Genomic DNA, 22,392 nt, shown 5'->3' on the forward strand with positions numbered 1-22,392 from the left:
TTGTCACTTGCACCGAGGTACAGTGAAAAACTTGCCTTGCATGCCATTCGTACAGATCAATTCATTACACAGTGCATTGAGGTAGTACAGAGTAAAAACTAACAGAATACAGAGTAAAATGTCACAGCTACAGGGAAGTGCATTGCAGGTAGACAATAAGGTGCAAAGTCAAACAAGGTAGATTGTGAGGTCAAGAGTCCATCTCATTGTATAAGGGAACTGTTCAATAGTCTTATCACAGTGGGCTACAAGCTGTCCTTGAGCCTGGTGGTATGTGCCCTCAGGCTCCTGTAAATTCTGCCTGATGGGAGAGAAGAGAGAATGACCTGGGTGGGTGGGGTCTTTGATTATACTGGCTGCTTCACCAAAGCAGCGAGAGGTATAAACAGAGTCCATGGAGGGGAGGCTGGTTTCTGTGATGCGCTGGGCTGTGTCCACAACTCTCTGCAGTTTCTTGCAGTCCTGGGTAGAGCAGTTGCCATACCAAGCTGTGATGCATCCAGATAGGATTCTTTCTATGGTGCATCGATAAAAGTTGGTGAGTGTCAATGGGGACATGCCAAATTTCTTTAGCCTCCAGAGGAAGTAGAGGCGATGGTGAGCTTTCTTGGCCGTGGCGTCTACGTGGTTGGACCAGGACAGGCTCTTGGTGATGTTCACTCCTAGGAACTTGAAGCTCTCAACCCTCTTGACCTCAGCACCATTGACGTAGACAGGTGCACGTACACCACCCCCTTTCTCACTGTCCAGGACTGTATAGGGCAGCACAATAGTGCAGCTGGTAGAGCTGCTGCCTCATAGCTCCAGCAACCTGCACTCGATCCTGACCTCCGGTACTATTTGTGTGGAGTTTGCACATTCTCCCTGTAACCACTTGGGTTTTCCCCAGGTGCACTGGGTTCCTCCCACATCCCAGAGATGAGCAGGTAAGTTATTTGGCCACTGTAAATTGCCCTTAGTGTGCTAGTGAGTGGTAGAATCTGGGAGGAGTTTATGGGAATGAGGCAAGAATAAAATGGGATGAGGGTAAAATGGGTGTTGGTGGCAAGTGTGGATTTTCTGGGCCATAGGACCTATTTCTGTGCTATTTTGACTCTTAGATTGGATTATGGCAGGTAAAGCAGAGGTTGGACTGCGTCAGGTTGAGAAAAAAAAAACTAGTCCTCAGGCCTAGGTTGGGTCTTAACTTTATCAGTAACTTAGAAACCATAATGCAACACCTTTGGGTAACTTTCTAAAGAATCCCAATTTGATGCTCAATAAAACTTTTGCAGTAGCACTACAAGAATTAGCACAGTGGAAAAATTATGAAGAAGTTACAAAGACTGAATAATAATAGCTGCAATATCCAATGGCAAGAAGATTCTGACTACATCACACACACAGGTCCAAAAAGCAGAATGGCCATTTCCTCAGGGATACTTTCATACTTGGGGAAAAATACTGGTGACAAAATTTATCGAAATATCCTTACACAATTTGGAAGTGATGGGAAATTATTTGGGATTCCTTTTCCCATTATTTTGCATGCTGGGTAGATGGGATGGACATTGACAGGAAAGGATGAGAAAGGAGCAGGTGGGAGCTATATTGAGCTGAGCAATGGAAATGCACATAGCAGAAGGATGACACGTTTGCAAAGACTCCATTAGACCCTGCCCAAACAGGCGCTAATGGAATGATATGAATTCATGACATCATTCACACACAGCATGGAGGAGTAAAGAATTGGGGTTAATTGAAATGGGATAAATGTTTATAAGGATAAAATAATATAAAACTTTTCTCCTTAAAGTTGATGCTAATTTACACTGTGGCAATGTTGATTTGCACAGGCTAACAGGTTAAAAGCAACTTAACTTCTGGCAATGGTTCAGAAATTTAACCGCTGTTACAAGCTGTAGATGTATAAAAATCCATTTCTCTTCAAGAGGACCATTTCAGAGCCGAATCCCACCCCTCTGAAAATTCCACCGGACACTTCCTGTCACGGGCCTGATGGGTGCTGGTGTACTGATACCATTTACCATGCAATGCTCCTTTAACTGCATGGGGAGTGATGTCATACTTACAACGTTGCTGGGTGAAATTAGTCCATGTGGTTTTGGAGAGGACCTCTCATTGGGCAGTTTGCAACAAGGACTGAGCTCCCCATACCAGCCCACATCCCTCCACACTAACTGACAACTACAGACCCTGAGGCACCAGCCCTTCCCACCCAAAGTTGATCACAGGCCTCCAACCTCAACACCAAGTTTCAATAGCCCCATTTATTTGCAACTGTGTGCCTTAAAAGAAGCCTCCCTGAGCAAGTCCTGGCCTGGTGTTGGGTATCTATTTCAGGCGAGACCCCTTTCACTTGTTTACTTACATGCTACCCCTTTGGACATAATTGTCCCCATAACCACCTTATAATCCCCTGTCATGGTATCAAGGCCCCACTCACCCCCACCAAGCTCACCTGACCCACCAACCCCCCCACCCTATGAATTAACAGGCCCCACACTTTCAAAGCCCAAGCTCAATCGATTGCAGGCATTGATTAAGATGACTCAACCATCAGACCCCAAATCCGATCAATCCTCAAGCCCTGATTAGTTGACTTGACCCGAGGTGCTCTTCACCCAACCTAAGCCCTCAGGCTGTCAATTACTTGACTCCTGGCTACTGTATGCCTGACCCACTGGCCCTAATCACTGGAGCCCTTGGCACTGACCTCCCAAAGCCCCCCATCCCTCCCCCATCCTCAGTTCCCAATTACGTGAACAGAAGTCCATAACCATCTGACCTGACTTCCCCAACATCTCACAAAATGCCCAACCTGATTGCTAATCCAAACTCATGACCAACCCCTCCCCTAATTGTCTGATCCCCTGCTGTGTTCCCTTCTGATCCAAGGCCTCAAACACCCGCTCCACAACTCCCACACCAGGTTCAACGATGTGCGCTCCTCTTCACTGCTCTAGTGCTGTGTGAGAGGGAAAGGACAGTTTTGTAGGCTGATTCAACAGCCAGTCAATTTGGAGGATTTTGCACAGGCAGCATCGGTGGCATTTCTCAACTGCTTCAAGTTGCCTCCTGTAGAGAGTCTCGTACTGGAGCTCAGGCAACACTGTTGCTTGGTACTGCATCTGAGATCTTGACCCTCAAATACTCCTTTCCTCTGTTGAAGGAATGCGGTGCTGTCATACTGAAAGCAATGATGAAATGAATCACTGTGACTACCTTCACCAAGAGGAGGCTCCTGAGTATGGGAGGTGGTCCTTGTGGTCTAGGGTTATGCTGTGGACACATTGTCAGAGGGCAAAATTGTAGAGCGGGAACAGGTAGCTTTTTGGCTTGGGGATGTTAAATGTGAGGCTCATCCCCTCGGTGATCGAATTTCATTGCCTTCTCCCAGGTCAACATCCCCAGCACTGAGGCCCTAGTCAGTCAACTCCGACGGGCAGGATATTCCATTTGCGTGTCCCACAGCAGAGGCCTGAAACGGACACTTTGTTCTGAACTCTGCCACAGCAAGAGATTACCAGGTGGATGGACAGGATAAGTCAAGGATGTTCTCAAAGCCTCCTCGAAAGACCACAACATTTCCACCGAACCCACAATCTATGACCACTCAAAACAGAGGAGGAGCATTTGGGAAGGCACTGTGACCCTGGAGTCCATTCACCAGGGCCACACAGAGCACCAGCATAAATGGCAGAAGGATGCACCACCTCCCTAATTAATCATTCACCGCCCAACCCATCTTGCAGCCCCAGCTCCACCTGCGCTACAGTCTGCAGATCCCACACTGACCTCCGCAGCCACCTCTGAACCTATAGAACTGGAGTGAAAGCAAGTCATCCTCGATCCTGAAGAACTAAGGTCAACAGTTATTGCACATCCCTAATGGCTTGGTGGGCCACTTCAAAATACGGATGGATCTGGAGTCACACAAAGGCCAGAAAATTTCCTCCCTTAAAGGAGGCTTGTGAGATCACTAACAGTGGGTTTTATTCCAGATTTATGTCATTACTTGAATTTAAGTTCCTTATCTGAGATTTGAACTCGTGCTTCCAGATCACCATCCAGGCCCCTAAATACTAAGTCCAGTAGTATTCATTTCAGGGTCATCAACCTGAAACATTAACTCTGCTTCTCCTTCCACAGATGCTCTCTGACCTGCTAAGTGTTTCTTGCATCTTGATTCCGATTTCCAGCATTTACAGATTTCTTTTGATTCTCCTGCCTCCATACCCTTCTAGTTATTTTGTTTCTTGTCCAAGGTGCGATCTAAGGTGGCTATAGGAGCACCCAACAAACTATCATCCCAAAACCTTTGAGTAGCAGGTAAGAAAGCAGCTGCTGGCACTGAGTATTCATGCTTGATAATTACCCTGATGAATTGATGCAACCTTCCCAAACATCCTCTCAATGGCCATTCTCAGAAATCCCAGGAAACACTTCCACTTTAGTAGGTGAAAGTCAATAATTATTTCCTCCATAAAGTCCAATTTAAATATTATAATTAGTAATGCACCTCTTCAGAGGGGTTAGGAGCACACATACAAATGTGCCCGCGTTGAACTCAGAAGTCATTGTGTTTGAGCCAGTTTCTGGGCCCACTTCCATTTTTGGCAAAGTTAACTACTGTCCCGCAGCACAACTCTCACCCACATGATTGCTAACAATTGTCCCAGTGTCTATAATTGAATGCTGCAGTCTCTCCAGGGTCGGGCAAATCTCCTCACATTTGTATTCCAGCCCCTTGAGATTAAGGCCAACCTTTGGCACTTGTGGAATAGATTTTGGTGGAATTTGTGCTTGGATATCCAAGTCCCTCAACTCCTAGTCTATCACCATTTGTACCTCTTGGATCTAAAGTAGATCAAGTTGGCCTTTGTAAAGTTTAATTTCTATTGGCTGCAGGAGACCTACCAGGAATAGCACTCACTAAGCTCACATACAAGATGCGTTTACCTCCTGGTACTTGTTCCATAAAGATCTTGATGTAGCCATTTTCCGAAATTGAACCAAGGTACTGGACAATATTCCGGTGCTTAAGGTATTTGTGCAAAGCTATCTCTTCATGAAGAGGCTGGGAGTACCTAGGAATAAAAACAAGGAGAGCCACTGAAGGCAAAGTTCCTGTAATTGTTACTTGTTCATTAACATGTCTCATCGCCAGAACTCACCAACAAGCACCAAGACCTCACTTGGCTGGCAGTGAGAGGGGCCCTCCCAGTCAGATCCTTCCTGTATGGTTGGAACCTCACTCCCAGCACGCGCTGCCCCCGGGAGGACTGCGCTGGGGACGAGACGGTCGCCCACCTCTTTGCGGGCTGTAGGTTTGCGAGGAGGGTGTGGCGAAAGATGCAAGGGTCCTTGTCACGGTTCATTCCCAGCAGCAGTTTAACAGAGGGTCTCTGATCTATGGGCTGTTCTCGGGGACACACACAGAGACGGACATCAACTGCTGCTGGAAGGCCATCAACTCGGTGAAAGACGCTCTTTGGTCTGCTCGAAACTTGTTGGTCTTCCAGCACTGCGAGATGTCCGTAGGGGAATGCTGCCGGCTGGTACATTCCAGGCTGCAGGAGTACATGCTGAGGGACGCACTGAAGCTGGGCACAGCCAGCGCAAAGGCTCGGTGAGGAAGGACTACAGTTTAGGGTTCTTCTGCCACTGGAGAGGGAGGGGCAGGAACAGGGAGAAAGCCCCTAAATATTGTAAATACGGGACTGGGTAGCTTCCAGGGAGCCACACATGTGGCATCGGTGCTGTTTTCTATATAAAAAGGTAACAGTAATGAATGATCTGTACAAGAATGTAAAGGTTTGCACTGTTTTGTAATTGTATATAGTTTGTCTTTTATTATGAATAAAGTTTATTTTGTAAAAAAAAATTTACAATTGTTAAAGGCAATTTAATTAGCAAGATGAGGGCCTCAGTACAGGGGAATTTTCTCCACCCAATACCTGCGCCAAGCACTTTCAGATTAAAGTACAGATGCATTAAATACAAAAGTAACTTATTTACTTGTGAATATCTGTTGAAACATTATGTGATGCTCTTACAATTCAGCAGAAGTCCCATTGGTTTTTGTGCTGCTTTTCCCAAAGACCAGTAAGCACACTGGAATTCATTGTTGGTGCATTTCCCACATCAGGACATTGGGGGAGATGGCAAGGTGTGTTTCAGGGGATGGAAATGACTGCAGTACCTCCTGTGACCTAGCCAACAATCTCCGATGTAAAAATACGTCTATATTTTTTCTGACCCTCTCCTTTCTGTGGTCATATGCTATGGCTGCAAGTCGACTTCTGATTTTTAAAGTGTCTTCTGCTTTCTTAGCAACACCAGTTCCAGGAGTGCAGGGTTTACCAGAGACCCAGCAACAACAGTAGAAATCTGTCACATGGCATCTTCCCGTTTCAGGCAACCCCCACACTACAGCTGTTCGGGTAATGGAAATTCACCCTTACAGAATTCACAAATCACTACCCAAAAATGTGTCACCTCTCAGCCTCCTTCGCTCCAGGGAAAAACAGTCCCAGCCTATCCAGTCTCTCCTTTTAACCCGAGTCCTCCAGTCCTGGTGAATCTTTTCTGCACCCTCTCCAAGCTTAATCACATCCTCCCTATAGTGTGATGATCAGAATGGCACACAATACTCCAAGTAAATGGATGACTTCCCTGAAAGTGGCATCACAGGTAGACAGGGTGGCGGAATTTAAGTAAATAAATAAACAGAACATTTTTATTTTGTGTTTTGCGACACACACACACATACACACACAGAGCTTTGCAGTACAGAAATGGCGATACGGACTGCTTATTAGGAACACAACCCTTTGTAATGCAGGAGTTGCCTGTATCGACATCAAATCACAATGCTCCTAGCCAATAAATCCATCCACTGACAATCAGGAAATTTCTGAGGTACAGTTAACATTGAGAACCATTGCTCTCTTTCTCATTCTGCTTTAAATCCCACTACTACCAGTGTGTACTGATACCCTCATCTTAAGTGCAAGGAAATCAGCCCCTACAAGTTCCCATCAATTCCTGGAAACCTACAATGGCTAGGACCATTGTGGTGAGATGGATTTCTCAGGAATGAATGACCCAGATCATTACTTATGGCACATCAGAATTGTCTGGGCCTCTCTGCACCCCTTTGGCAAGAACATGACTATTATCAAATTCTTGTCACAACAATGATAAAACTCTGGTCAAAAGGTTAAAGTCCCACATCAAAAACTTTGACACAAATACTTGCATTTGGATACCACACCAAGGGAGTGCTGCCCTGTCAAAGGTACTATCTTTCAGATATAACATTACACTGCTGCCCTGTCTGCTCTCTCAGGCAAACACAGAAGATTCCATGGCCCTTTACAAAGAGGAGAGCCCTCTCATAAGTATATCCGTGAACCAAGACAGTACCTAAAACCAGATTTGCTAGTCACAGTGTTGATTGTGGGATCTTGCTGTGTGCAAAATGGCCTGCTACAATTTCATTGTTACAACAACGACTGCTTTCTGCTTTCCCATACATATTGGATTGGCTACAAAATATCTCGAGATGCCCCAAGATTATGAAAGACATTATATGACTATTTCTGTGCCGCTGCAATGTCTCCAGCACTCTCCACAATCAATGTCAATGTCTTCCTTGCTTAATTAGGACTGATTTGATTACTACTGATATGCAAACTGAAGCAAAGCAGCACTCGAGCTGGCAGCAGAGAGATTTATTGCTCCAAGATAGATTTCCAATCACCACATATGCCCCTTTTACAGATTTATTTAACTAATAAACAGTTAATTGGCCTTCCAATATATCAGCTAGCCAGAACATTTTCCATTAGACGGAATCAAATTTTTGAAAGGCATTTAATGTTTGCATCCATTCAGTAATCTCTGGTATCTTGGCAGTGTCAATTACCAGTTTTGATTTATAGCATCAACCAAGTAAACTTTGCAATCAGAATTTATCTGGAAAATACAATCAATTTCACATCAATGAGGTGCAAGATCAGTGAATGTCAAATACCATAGTATAATAGAGTACTGGAGGCCACCATTCAACCCAACATCTGGACAAAATTAGTTCATTTTAACAAGCGGAGACATCTTCACGATACCACATAGCTGAAAATTCAACAAAAAAAATACTGCGGATGCTGGAAGTCTGAAATAAAAGTCAAGAAATACTCAGCAGGTCAGGTAGCATCTGTGGAAAGAGAAACAGTTAATATTAAACATCTGGGACCCTTTGTCAGAACCATGTGGCTGCATTTGCTTGGAATCTAAAGGCAGGAGTATGAATTATTTATCATTTCTTCCCACCGATGAAATTTTTTTTTAAACCTTGCAATTCCCCTCCAGGTCAGAAGGGTATGCTTTGAACTAAGTTAGCCCACTGTCATCAAAAGCTGACATCAAGAGCCTTTGATACTCTCAGTTGTTACTCCTATTAGTTGCAGGAATTACAGTTCCATAACTTTAGATAATAACAGAAAACTTAACAAGTCACTTTGTGGTAACTTCCCTAAAAAAAAGGATGCTTTTATAAAGCAGGAGAAAAAACAAATAATTCATTGTTATTCTCATCAGAATTGATGGAAAACTTCTTAATGTATTAACTGTGTGGTTTTAAAATTGCCACTCTCTCTCTCGATGTGTCGAGATTTAATCAGCTCTCCAGCACATTTCCCAGTGGAAGATCCAAGCGAACAATCATCCAACTTACATCACTTGGGAACAAATATGCTGCCCAGGAAAACTGTGAGCTGTATAATGCTCATCAAACAATAATGCCCAAACTAACTCCCACCTTCAAAAAATATCCTTTCACTTCACCCTGGGACCAGATTGGAATCTGACTCTTGCTTCTATATACACATCTGCAGCCTTAGTGCAAAGTGATAATACTATTTTAAATTGACACTACAATTGTAATGTGACACTGGTGATCTGCTTGGATACAAAATTAAAACTCAGTAGGAACCTGATGTGACCGCAACCCAATGACTTAATTTTGCTCACAGTCAATCTGACCATCACCACAAATATAACAAACACAAATGTGCCCTCTTACACTCAACCTTACAGTGCTGGGGCCCTTTATGTGCACAGATTTTATAAGTTTATTGCTTCAAAAATCCTTTATTGAGTTTCTTTACCCCCCCCCCCCCCCCCCCCCCAGTCTTCTTCCAGTCAAACTCACCAGCTCTCTGTACTAGGGACCTCCTAAATCCCAGTCAGATCTCTCCGCTTCATCACGTCTTTCCCCAGTGATCCTTCAACCTGAGAGAAACTGCCTGAAACAGTGACAGAGATCATGGTGCCACATCATAAAGTACTGAGCCGGCCTGGCTCAGCCTGAGCTCCTGGACGTATAACCTTTTGCAGACCTGATCTGAGCCCAATATTGATAGCTGGGTCCTGCTGATTTGAGTTGGTGAATCAGGCTCTGTGCAAAGCCACCCACAATCTCAACCTCAAAAGCATCCTCGGCATTTGTACCAGTGTGAACAATAACAAAAACACCGAAGATGCAAGAAATCTGAAATAAAAAAAAGAAAATGCTTGGCAGGTCAGGCAGCATGTATGGAAAGAGTAATTCGTAAATCTTGACCCATGCTCCAAGCTTATTGAAAGCAGAACTGAAACTGCACTTGCAGCCAATAAAGAGATAAAACTTTCACCTCATCAACTTGGAGTCAAAACCAAGATCCAGATGAGAAAAGAACACATTTACCCATCTCCCTTATTATATTTTCAATAAAAGAAAAACCCCCTCACCTGCACCCACTTCCCTGCCCCTAGCCCCAGCTAGAGTTATTCAATTAACAAGATCACTATATTTATTCATCATTAATAATTACATTCATCATTAGTAACTGTAGGTTGATTAACAGGTCAGTCAGTGTTGGTTGAGAGAAACAATGTTTCACGTCGATGACCTTTCATCAGATATCTCTGCCTGAACCTGCTGAGCATTAATAACATTTTCTGCTTCTCTGTTATATATCCAGTAATATGCAACATTTTACTTCTTTTACTAAATTGCCTAAGCTTAGCAGAGTTGGGCTAATCTACAGGAACTTATTCCATCAAGCAACCTGGAAGACAAAGCTTACAACTGCACTGTGAAGTCTTGCAAAGCAATATTAAAGTGGTTATGGTGACCTAGCAATTTATGGTACAAAATGTTGAAACAAAAATTATCCAAAAAGCATTATTAAAGGAAGTGAGATGTACAGAAACATTTTCTTCAAGGTTTGTGACAATAATTCTCCTCAATTACATGACGAAAAGTCCGTATCTTTATGTAAAATCCAGTGCAGTGGTCCAGAGCTTAACACTTAGCAATTAACACCAAATTATTACTGTAGAAAAACATTACTGCTGTAATGCAGAGTAGCATTTGACTCACTAAACCAGCGATATCACCTTTCATCAGTTATGATGACGGAACCTGTTGTGAGAAGTCCCGGCAAAGCCACAAATGGTCAAACGATTGCTTCTGGTTTCATCATTCCCATGATATGGACATTTAATGTAGATGGACAAACTTTTGGTGTTTGCAAAGGTAACTCTGATACTATTCAACAAAAAGGAGTACGTACTATTTAGCACTGATTTATATGCGTGCTGACTCAGGAGGAATACAAAATTAGCTACCTAACACTCACCTACTATCTTTCTCTGGTATTTCTTTGATAGCTATTCTCACTTGATTGCTGAGATCCCGCCCAGCATAGACCACTCCATATGTTCCTTTACCCAACACCACCCGTTCTTCAGACTCTCCGTACTCATACTCATACTGGAATAAGAGGAAACGGAAAAGATAATTAGCCTTTAGCCAAACACTGGAATTACAGATTCAAGTCTCAATACAAATACCCAAACTAATTGGTGCAAGTTCCAATCCATCAATCCAGGCTGCACTGAAAGAGTGCTGCACTGCAGTAGGTACCATCCTTTACATTAGACATTAAGTCAGGTATACCAGGAGAAAACAGACTTTTATCTGAAAGATTAATTGAGTTACGAGTAATATTTACCCTTCAACTATCATATCGAGAAGAGATTTGTAATCATGAATTGTATTTGATTTCAAATCACTTTGACGAGGTACCATACAAATGCAAGTAAACAAAATTTTTTCTGCATTGATTCTAGGCACGCAAAGCCACAGGGCTTTGATTTTGATCAAATTGCAGCTGGAAAACTCTATAGAATCAGAGGAGGCCCCCATCTGGTAGGAACTAGGACCATTGCAGATAATAGCCACTCAGTTTGACTGCGACAGCCTCAGTAAGTCCTTTTGCTAAAGTCATCTAGAGGTCTTCCGGGATACAGTCAGGTCCAAGGTCAGATCTGGGGCTAAGATGGAAATGCACAACTATCACCTGACTGTGAAGTAAATAGCTTATTTGTCTTGGTATACCACCAAACCAGGATAACCCAGGCTACAGTTAAGGAAACTTTATTGTGACAGTTTCCCATCCACAGTATCGTTCTTCTTCTTGTGGGGTGGGGTGGGGGGGGGGGGTGCGGTGGAGGAAGAGGCTTAGATTGGAAAGAAATAATAGCACAAATAGGACTTCCAGGATCCTGGTATAACCTGAAACCCATCAGGTACTCAGGAAATTTGCTCAGAACATTAGATTTTTGGGACAAAGGAATCATCCATAAAGCAGAAGTCAATTAGTAACTGCACACCCATCACGTTTATTTAACCTTTTTGCATTTTGCAGTCAAGAAGAAATTAGTTATCAAGAAACAAACAACTGTATATCCCAGCTGACTTTTTCTTCTTTTCACACTTTTACTGAAGAACAATTTCACCCCAGTGGCCACACCTAATGTTAATCACTTTGCCTCTATTTCTATTTTCCCTTGAACTCCAATGAAGCCTCGGGGAGAGACCCAGTGAAGATATAGCCCTCCAAGTTACTCAAGTGCCCTCCAAGTTACTCAAGTGCCCTCCAAGTTACTCAAGTGCCCTCCAAGTTACTCAAGTGCCCTGAAAGCACCTTGTGTGAATTCAGTGGAAAACTTGGTTAAGGGTATCATCTGTTGGTTCATGCATACACAGCTCTGTGCAGAGTGTAGCCACAGTGAAGAACCATCATACCTCCAGTGTCTCCCCCTCAGCATCACCCTCCAGTTCCGCATTGCTTGCTGCTTCATCGTTGATTTCCTTTACCAAGTGGCAAAACCTGCAATATAGTTACACAACTACTTAGGGCAGGTGGGAGAGAGTTTGAAAGCACTCGGGTGCACAAGAGCTGTGATCAGATCAATCAGAAGCAGAGAGGTTCAAAAGTTAACAGGCCTTCCAGCTGCATTCCACTTAGTATCAGACTGGAGGCCAAGATCCCAAACATCCTGTACCAGGGAGGGCAGCAGGCAACATGAGTAGCCCTAATCCCACCTCCTGAACGTGATATGTTCCTCACAGTCCCTGAAGATTAAAAGGGAAAAGGAAATAGGGAAGAGTCTACTTCTTCCTGAAGGACAGCAAGCACAAGGGGTATATAAAATTAGAGCCGAGTGTTTGGCAGTGACGCACGGGAAGCAGTTCTTCCTGTAAAGGGCAGTGAACGTCTGAGACTCCACACGAACGAAAAGTTATGGAGACTGCGGGCCAATTAGAAATTTCAAGAGAGAGACTGATAGAACTTGGTTAAGCAAAGGCATTAAAGGAATCTGAAACCAAGGAGGCAGCAATTGGCCCTAATCTCATTCAACAGTGGAACAGAGTGAAGGAGCTGTTTGAAAAAAAACATACAAGAGACTGCAGATGCTGGAATATGGAGGGGGAAAAAAAAACTGCTGGAAGAAGACAGTGGGTCAAGCAGCATCTGTGGAGACAAAGGGACGGTCAACATTTCACGTCGAGACCCCACATCAGGGAAGATAGCCAGTGTAAAAAAAAAAGCGAGAGAGAAGGATGAGACAGGGGGCTGGTAAGAGATAGATGGAACCAGATGAGGTGGGGGATGATGGGCAGCTGGAGCCAGGTGGGGCGAGGGGAAGGGAGAGACAGAGGCTGGTGCATAATAGGTGGAAACAGGTAGGAAAAAAAAATAGGCAGATGGAGGTGAGAGGAGGGGAAGAGGAAGGTAGAGGCAGATACTGGAGTTGGAGAGCCTACTCCATTCCTACATTCCACAGGGGAGCTTGGGGACACCCCAGAGGTCTCTATGCCCTTGAAGAAAATCTACGACAAATTGGAACAGTAGGCACGGTAGTGTAGCAGTTAGTGTAAAGCTATTACAGCGCCAGTGACCCAGGTTCAATTCCGGCTGCTGTCTGTAGGGAGTTTGTACATTCTTCCTGTGTCTGTGTGGGTTTCCTCCGGGTGCTCCGGTTTCCTCCCACATTCCAAAGACGTATAGGTTAGGAAGTTGTGGGCATGCTACATTGGCGCCGGAAGCGTGGCGACACTTGCGGGCTGCCCCCAGCACACTCTATGCGAAAAGACTGTGTTTTGATGTACACGTGACTAATAAAGACATCTTATCTTATCCTCCATGGGCAGGAGCCTTCCTCTCAAGTGTGGACAACTCACCTGCTGCACTGATCCTCTGTGGAGAAGTAGATCTGAAAATCGTCAGAGTTGTGATGGACGTAGAGGAAGCAGCAGCGCTCGTCACGTTTGGAAATGCTGGAATGAACACAGAGAGGACTACACGTCAGGATTCTTGCCACATACCACCACAGCCAGTAGCATTCTACTGGAGGCCATGAGGGAGAACAGCTATGAGAGCAAAGGACACAGAATATCCACCATCTAAGCACAGCTGTAGAGCCACAGCCTCCCAGCTCCAGCAACTCAGGTTCCATCTAACCTCTGGTGCTGTCTGTGTGGAGTTTGCATGTTCTTCCTGTGACTACACGGGTTTACTCAGATAGTCGTAGAGCGGGTCAGCATGGAAACAGGCCTTGCAGCCCATCGAGCCTGCACCGACCATCAAATAATCTTACATTAATCCATTTTTTAAAAAAATATATTCTTCTCACATTCCCTTCAACGTCCCCCAGATTCTACCACTCACCTGTGCATCAGGGGGTAATTTAGAGCAGACAATTAACCTACCAACCCACACGTCTGAGATGTGGGAGGAAACCAGAGCACCCGGAGGAAACCCACACAGTCACAGGGAGAGCATGCAAACTCCACACAGACAGCACCAGTGGTCAGGATTGAACCCGGGTCTGTGGCACTGTGAGGCAGCGGCTTTACCAGCTGTGCCACTGAGAACCTCCAGTTTCCTCCTACTGTTGATTGTCCCTTTGTGTGTCACCAAGTATTAGGATCTGGGGAACATCGATGGTCCTGTGGGGATAATAAGATGGGTTAGCACAGGTTTAGTGTAGAAGTGGTGCCTGCTGATTAGCGCAGATTTGGTGGGCTGAAGAGTCTGGTGTTTTATCTCTCTTGGACTCTATTCATAGCTCTAAAGATTTATGGCAGCTTCTCTTTCAAGTTATGAAAATATATTTATTGGGGATTTGAAGACGTTGCGATGAACTCAGGGGAATTGCAGGCAGGAATCCCTGCCCTGCTCACGCATTTGATAATGGGCCTCGCCGGTGCCTGCAGACTGCTGGGTCCTCAGGACCAGCTATGTCCCGAACTTTCCAGGTAAGCCAAACGAGGAAGACATCTGGAGACTGCACTGCAGCATCTGTGATGTAGATTGAGTGAGGGAAGCTGTCATCACATGAAATATAGTTCCTGGCACTTCTACAGAAGCCAACTGTGTCACTGACATGGTGTCAATGAAATGTCGAGTAAGCAAAGTAACATGGATTTACACTATGTTGTTTAAACAGGGGAGAGACTCCCTTGGAGAGGCACAGCATTAAAAAGAATTGAAGTTTAGAGGGCACAGAAATTTGATTTAAAAGGACTTTTGCTAAATCCAAGTATGTTCTTAAATCCTGTTGAACAGATGCAGAACCAACACCTAACCTGTCACTCAGATGTTGTGCTATTGAGGGACTTTCTGCTCAGCACAGCAGCAGCGGAAGATATAGATTTAGGGATGTTTAAACATGTGTTAACATTCCTCTAAGTTCCATCTCAATGTTTACAGAGTAACTTGAGAAAGTCTCCCGGAACAAAGCCAGCATCGGGCTCAACAAACTTCATCACGTTGGCAGTGGAGTCACAATGCCCATGCGGCAACTGAAGTGCGGCGGCCGAGATCATTCACTCGAGCCACGTTTGTTGTCAGTTATGACTCACATGGACTGGATAGGAAAAGCTTTGCAAGGTGACTTACTGGATGTCAATGCTGACACTTCCCACTAGAAATATTGTCCCTGGCATCTTCTGGGATTGAAGGTGTGCTAGACAATTGGATACAAAACTGGCTTGGTGGTAGGAGGGAGAGGGTGGGGGTGGAGGGTTGCTCCAGATTGGAGGCCTGTGACCTGTGGTGTGCCACAGAGACCAGTCCTGGGTCCTCTTTTGTTCATCGTGTATATTAATGATTTGGATGAAAATGCAGGTGGCACGATTAGCAAGTTTGCAGATGACCCCCAAAGTTGATGGACAGTGAAGAAAGTTGTCCAAGGTTACATCAGGATATTGATCAACTGGAGAAATGGGTGAAGGAATAGCAGATAGGATTTAACTCAGACAAGTGTGAAGTGATGCATTTTGGGAAGTTAAACCAGAGTAGGACATACACAGTAAATGACAGGGTGCTCGGGAGTATTGTTGAGCAGAGAGAACTAGGGTTACAAATACATAGTTCCTGAAAATGGGACACAGGTAGACAGGATCGTGAGGAAGACGTATGGCACAGTTGCCTTCATTGGCCAAGCCATTGAAAGGGTGCAGAAGTGATACACAAGGATGTTGCCTGGATTGGAGGGTTTGAGTTACAAGGCAAGATTGGATAGACTGGGTCTGGAAGCTGAGGAATGACATGATAAAGGTATATAAAATTATCAGAGGCATAGATAGAGTAGATAGCTAGAGTCTGTTTACCATGGTAGGGTTGTCTAAAACCAGAGGACAAAGGTGAGAGGAAGGAGGTTTAAAGGGGATGGCAAGGGGTAAATTTTTCACCATAAGTGTAGGTGGTATCTGGATTGAGCTGCTGAGGAGATGATGAAGGCAGGAACAGTAGCAACATTTAAGAGCAATCGGGACAGGTACTTGAATGAGCAGGGTACAGAGGGATGTGGAATTAATGCAGGCAAGTAGGATTAGTGTAGATAGGCACAGATGCAGTGAGCTGAAAGGCCTGTTTCGATGCTGTACAAATCTATGACTCTAAATAAGGTGCGTGTAGGAGCCATCTCCATCCATGTGTGGGTGGTTCAATATTCTTTGGTAAATGTCAAATGGCATTGTTGGATGAAAAGAATTTTGTCCCAGATGGAAGGCAGCAAAGCCTCTTAAGTATTGAAAAGGCCACAAGTCGTTGGCAGATAAAACAGTACAGCACAGGAATAGCCCTTCAGCCCATGATGTTGTGCCAAATTAAGCTAATGACACCTAATTAAACTCATCTGTTCTGCCTGCACGTGGTCCATAATCCCTTCATTCTCTACATATTCATATGTCTATCTAAGATCCTCTTACCGTATCTGCCTCCACCACCACCCCTGGCAGCGCATTCCAGGCATCCACCACTGTGTAAAAAAAACTTGCTCCAAACATCTCCTTTGAACTTTCTCCCTCTCACCTTAAATGCATTCCCTCTAGTATAAGACATTTCGACTCTGGGGAAAAAAATACCAGCTGTCTGCTCTGTCTATGCCTCTCACAATTTTATAAACTTCTATCAGGTCTCCCCTCAGCCTCTGCCGATCCAGAGAAAGCAAGCCTGGTTTGACCAACCTCTCCTTATGGCACATGCCCCCTCATCCAGGCAGCATCCTGGTAAACCTCTTGGTAGTCTTTCTTGCCTTGGAATTACTTTTCAACAGCCATTATTCTCAACAATTTAATTTTCAAAATGTTCTACTCTACGTCCTACTGTGCATTCTGTCATTCATCCCCTTGAAGTGTGAGAGTTTGTCAGACCACAAGGGCACTTGTCTTTATTGCAGACATTGTCTCTTAAATGCACACTTAAACAGGTGCACATACACCTTCATGTGCATTCACCTTCTAAAGCAAGGTAAGCTGTTGATGTTTGCTTTATGCAGTTACTGGTGCTATTTCACATACACTCACCTTATTCCTTTGATGGATGAGGATGTAAAATTCCATTCATGAATCCCCTTCTGTTAGGGGGATAACAAGATGCATGTTAATTGAACCAAACAATGAAGCAACAGCACACTCACTATCAACTGCCCACCCACAGCATATAATCATAGCACAGGAGTAGGTTATTAGCCTTCGAGCCAGTGCTGTCATTCAGTGAGATTATGGCTGACTCAAGATTTAACACCACCCATGCAACCTCCCCCCCTACACACCTTGTCTTAAACTTTATTTATACAGCACGGTAACAGGCCCTTCCGGCCCAACAAGTCCGTGCCTCCCATTTTAAACCTATATTAACCTACCCGTACACCTTTAGAATGTGGGAGGAAACCAGAGCACACAGACACGGGGAGAACTTACAAACTCCTTACAGACAGCGATGGGAATCGAACCCTGATTGCTGGCGTGGTAATAGTGTTGTGCTAATTGCTACTCTAATGTAATAAGAACTCACCAAATCTGACTTAAAATGACTAATTGACCCAACATCAATTTGCACGTACCACGTCAGTGTGGTTCACTAGTGCTGTCAATACATTCAGTGGGACTGTTGTAGATAAGACAGTGAGTTGGCTTTTAATGCATGGGGACTTTCTGTCAAAGCTTCTAAAGCCAAAAGGAAACCACTGATTGCATCTTGGACCTTGGGAGTTCCAAAACTCCATCAAATTAGGTCAATCCTCTCCTATTCCCACCTTGATGGGATAACAGACTGTCAGCTGTCTTGTAGAACATGTTAATTTTTTGACCAAGAGCCAGTTAGACAGCAATACATCTAATGACATGCCCACATCTGAAAGGCTATTATTACAAAGCCAAACTCCTGCCCTGCTGTATTAGCTCAGATGGATAGTTAAGTGTTGCTGCAGATCCATAACCCTGTGAGTTTTTCTATTGTTTTTCTGGTGAACAACACTCTTCTGATGCACATCTCCTCACAAGGGCCCTTGTGCAACCTGTGCTATCTGTGCATTATGTCAAGTGCCACACCAGCACCTTGGAAGGTCTGGTTAGCTGTACATGTTCAGAAGAGTGGGTTCCAAATGATCCTGTCTAAAGTAATGGGAAGCAAGTCCAGATCTATACTGGCAAGTGGCAGAAATGTGAAATCCTCTAATGAAAACCACCATGCTCTTCAGGTTCCTCAATGGTTTGGCCCAAGTTTTTCCAAAGTGCATGATGAGTAACAATAAATCAAAGTTACACTGTCAAAGGAAGTTATCACATGTGTAAATGAGGCTACATGATTTGTTAGATAGTGGGAGATCCAAAAAGCACAAGGGAATTTTGGGAGGGTGAGCTAGTCAGTGGTAGATAATTGGCAAAAAATCTCCTCCCCAGTTTCCAGTAATAAGACGTTGTTTGTCAGTCCATGTACTGTTCAAAATAGTGAGGAGAGAAGTTCACCTGTATTCATTTTCTCTTTAATCCCCTGTCCTCTTCTCTGGAACACAGTGATTTAGGATAGATTATAGATCAATGGGTAGCAATAACTCCTTCAATCCCACCCAAATGGTCACCTTCACATCTGAACTTGGACCTTTCACAAGCTTTTTTGATTAGAGAGTAGGAATGAAAATCACACTGGCCAAAACCAATCTTCTTGTTATATAACAAGTGTACATTGTGGCAAAGTGGTGTCTTGCAATAGCTGCTGCCTCAGCTCCAGTGACTCTAGTTCAATCCTGACCTCTGGTACTGTCTGTGTGGAGTTTGCATGTTCTCCTTTTGACTGCATGGGTTTCCTCCTACATCCCAAAGACGTGCAGGTTGGTAGGTTAATTAGCCACTGTGAATTGCCTCTTGTGTGTAGGTGAGTGGTAAAATCTGGGGTGAGTTGATGGGAATGAGCAGTGAATAAAATAGGATTAGCGTAGAATTGACGTAAGTGTGGACTTGGTGGATCATAGACCCATTTCTGTGTGTCTGACTCTATGACCTCTCACATCACTGAATATCAGTAAAACTGACATATCACTGATGTGTAGCAGACAGCTGCCATGCAAGCATGACAAATCTATAATCCGGAGGAGGAGTAGAAGGCCAGCAATTTGTTTTGAAGCCTCGGGCTTCTCAGGTGAAAGACCATGGCTGTGATCAGATTAGCTGAACCTCCTGCAGCACAGAGTACAATTAGACATGGAATCATCAAAGTAACTCCAAAGACACTATACACAAAACACATAAAGAAAGCAAGTGAATACATTGCTTCATTTTAAGAGACGTTAGCAAAACAATAGACAAATAAGAATCCAACAAGTATTGTGGGAGTACTGGCAGAAATAATATTGCCCAATCTTACCACTTCCTCAGAAGAGACATGCCATATGGAGATGGTCTTCTCATCTGCTTCACTATTTACTGATATGTAGGATGGCTGATAGACATTGGTTGGCTCTAGAATAAGAACCTAAAACAAAGCAAAGGAATTTGTCACTCTTTACCTGCATCAATAGCAGTTCTTCAAGCCTGGTCAAAATTTGCATAGTGTGATGTTTGTATTGAGAGCATTTGGGTGAAATTCTTTGTTATTTTAATAAAGTAAATAACAGTCCAGAGACTTCATACAATCTATCCCAGCACGTCCTTTAATGGATTTGATCAATTACTGGTAATGAATGGCATAATTTCAAATGAAGACTATAACTAAAGTTATGATTGTTATTGTCCTCTTCCACTGCTAGCTGAACAATATGCTGGGGCTACAGTTATAATTAACGCAACTACTAAATAAAAAGGTTGAACAATAAATTCTCCAGTGAATTGAAAAAGAAAAAAATTACATAGATGTTTGGTTTATTCATGTAGTGCACACCTAGGCTTAAATGTACTTATGACAGGGAAAGAGGCCATTCATCCCATGGGGTCTATGACAGCTCATGTTAGTCCCACCCATCTCTTATTTTTCAGTAACCTTTTCCCTTCCACATGCTTAGTTTCCTTTTCTTTCATCATTTATCTACTCTAGTGGTAATTTACAGTAGCCAATTAACCTCCCAGCACGTCATTGGGATGTGGGAGGAAACCGGAGCACCTGGGGACTTCCACACGGACAGGAGAGAACACTTAAACTTCACACAGACAGCAGCCAAGGTCGTGACCAAACCCGAGTTTTTGGAACAACAAGGGAACAGCACTATACAATGTGATTCATTTGGTGTCAATGGAAGTGGTTGAATGGTCTAATGTCATATGAATGAATTCTGAAATTGCTATGGCTTTAAAATTTACCGCAATGCATATTTTAGTCTCCATAATATACAGCAGGTGTGATATTGGAGTAAAGTCTGGATAACATTTCAATGCTGTATCAGTATTTGTTTACCATTTTATTTACTCAAGGTCACACTGGGTATTTGGCATTTTCTCTGTTTAGTTTAGAATCTGGTCCTCCATTCTGATCTGCAAGGGTGAGATATCACAGCTAAAGGCACAACACCAAAATTTTAAAAATGAGATGTTTAGAGCCATGTATCTGAGAGCACCTTTAGCCCTTCTTTACAGCCACACACCTGCCATGCCTTGAACTATAATATGTATGCATGATATCATTTCATGGAGGTTCCCATCAAATTGAATACTATGGATTTAAATGAATGTGGTGTAGCGAAGCCTTCTCTTGAAAAATCTCCTTTCTCTTTATCGGAGATTTACAGGCTTCTGCATGGTAGTTCAGTTCTGATTCTGAGTTAAGAAAAACAAAAGACAAACTAGTGCATTAATAAACTGTTTGGTCTAGATTTTCTTTTCTGCACCATGGGAATGGGTCAGTGTGTGAGACCGACCTTGGCCCATTTTCTGAGATCAGGCCAGTTTTCCCATGGAGGGAATAAGTTCTACAGGATTAATTACCTAGTTTCTAACTTTGATAATGAAGGAAGGTGTCCTGGTACAGCAGGATGAGTTAGGCAGCATTGGCTGAGACTTAAAAACATTCAGGTCTTTAGGGATACGGGGTCAGTGCAGGCAAGTGGCGCTGAATTAAAAGATCGGCTTTGATTTATTGAATGACAGAAAAGGCACAAGGGGACAAATGGTCTACTCTGGTTTCTGGTTCTTATGTTTTTGTTCACAAAAATAACTTGCTGCTTCAACTACTCAAAGTTTGTGTTTTAAAATTGCTCCCCTGTTGCTGTGGCCCAGAGTATCCAATGATGCAAAGATATCAGTGAACCAAAAACAAGTAATAATTTGGTCGACATCTGACCTTCTTTAACATGAAACTTGAATCCACCCAGACACCATGGGCCAGCTCATTCAGCAGCCTCCAGTACTTCTGAAAGATCAAGCTAGAAGCAGACAAAATCTAAACAGATCTTTCTTCTCCAGCACTTCTCCCCCCCCCCCCCATCATGCTTCTCTTCTTCCCTTTCCTACCCTCTTTTTTTTCTACCTTTCGTTTTCCTTTCTCTCCTTACCTTTGACCCAGCACCTGGTGGATCTGCTCTCCCCACCTCCCCCGCACCTGCCTATCACTATCTCTCACCTGTATCTACCTGTCACCACCTTGTGCCCACCCCACCTCCCCTCTTTTGACCACCTATCACTGCTCTGCTTTTCCCTCCTATATATTGGGCTTCCCCTTTTCCTATCTTCAGTTCTGAAGAAGGGTCCTGACCCGAAACATTGACCGCCTGTTTTTTCTCCGTGGACGCTGCCTGGCCTGCTGAGTTTCTCCAGCATCATAGTGTTTTTCATCTAGATTCCAGCATCTGCAGTCCTTTGTTTCTCTTCTCCAGCAACTGTGTCATTATACAAAAAATCAGACCAGAAAAAGCTGGGGAAAATCTAGAATCACCTGGAATCCGACACAATAAGTCCAATGAAAAAGAAAAACTAGACACAGAAATGGATCAATTTCTGATTCAAGCTTAATCCCAAAAGGAGTGTTGAGAATGGCTTGCGTAAGACATATACATGGCCAACTAGCTTTACTCATTTCTGATGATTTATGAATGGTATGTCGGAAGAATCAGTGGCCCTTTCAGATCATTGCTAGATGTTCTATTAAAGCTGCTGCTCTTCCAATAGAACAAGGGTCCATGTGCCTCCTCTTGGAGTAAGGAAAGCAAGAATGAGTCACCTTGCCTTGCAGCTGTGTACCTACTTGTATCAGGTCACGAGAGGAAACTCCAGAATTGTGGTGG

At 43.8% G+C, this 22,392-nt stretch overlaps 1 protein-coding gene across 2 annotated transcripts in view; it reads right to left on the reverse strand.

The window, feature by feature from the left end:
* Positions 1 to 22,392, reverse strand: part of map3k15 (mitogen-activated protein kinase kinase kinase 15) — a 101,893-nt gene that overhangs the window by 34,563 nt on the left and 44,938 nt on the right. For both annotated transcript variants that reach the window (XM_052014109.1, XM_052014110.1), the window contains exons 10-15: positions 19,548 to 19,655; positions 17,210 to 17,259; positions 13,580 to 13,675; positions 12,140 to 12,224; positions 10,689 to 10,822; positions 4,963 to 5,090 (exon numbers count right to left, since the gene is read on the reverse strand). In XM_052014109.1, the coding sequence (XP_051870069.1) occupies positions 4,963 to 5,090; positions 10,689 to 10,822; positions 12,140 to 12,224; positions 13,580 to 13,675; positions 17,210 to 17,259; positions 19,548 to 19,655 (601 nt within the window). The remainder of the gene's footprint in view (positions 1 to 4,962; positions 5,091 to 10,688; positions 10,823 to 12,139; positions 12,225 to 13,579; positions 13,676 to 17,209; positions 17,260 to 19,547; positions 19,656 to 22,392) is intronic.

The sequence above is a fragment of the Pristis pectinata genome, chromosome 4, assembly GCF_009764475.1.
Source record: "Pristis pectinata isolate sPriPec2 chromosome 4, sPriPec2.1.pri, whole genome shotgun sequence".
Taxonomy (NCBI): domain Eukaryota; kingdom Metazoa; phylum Chordata; class Chondrichthyes; order Rhinopristiformes; family Pristidae; genus Pristis; species Pristis pectinata.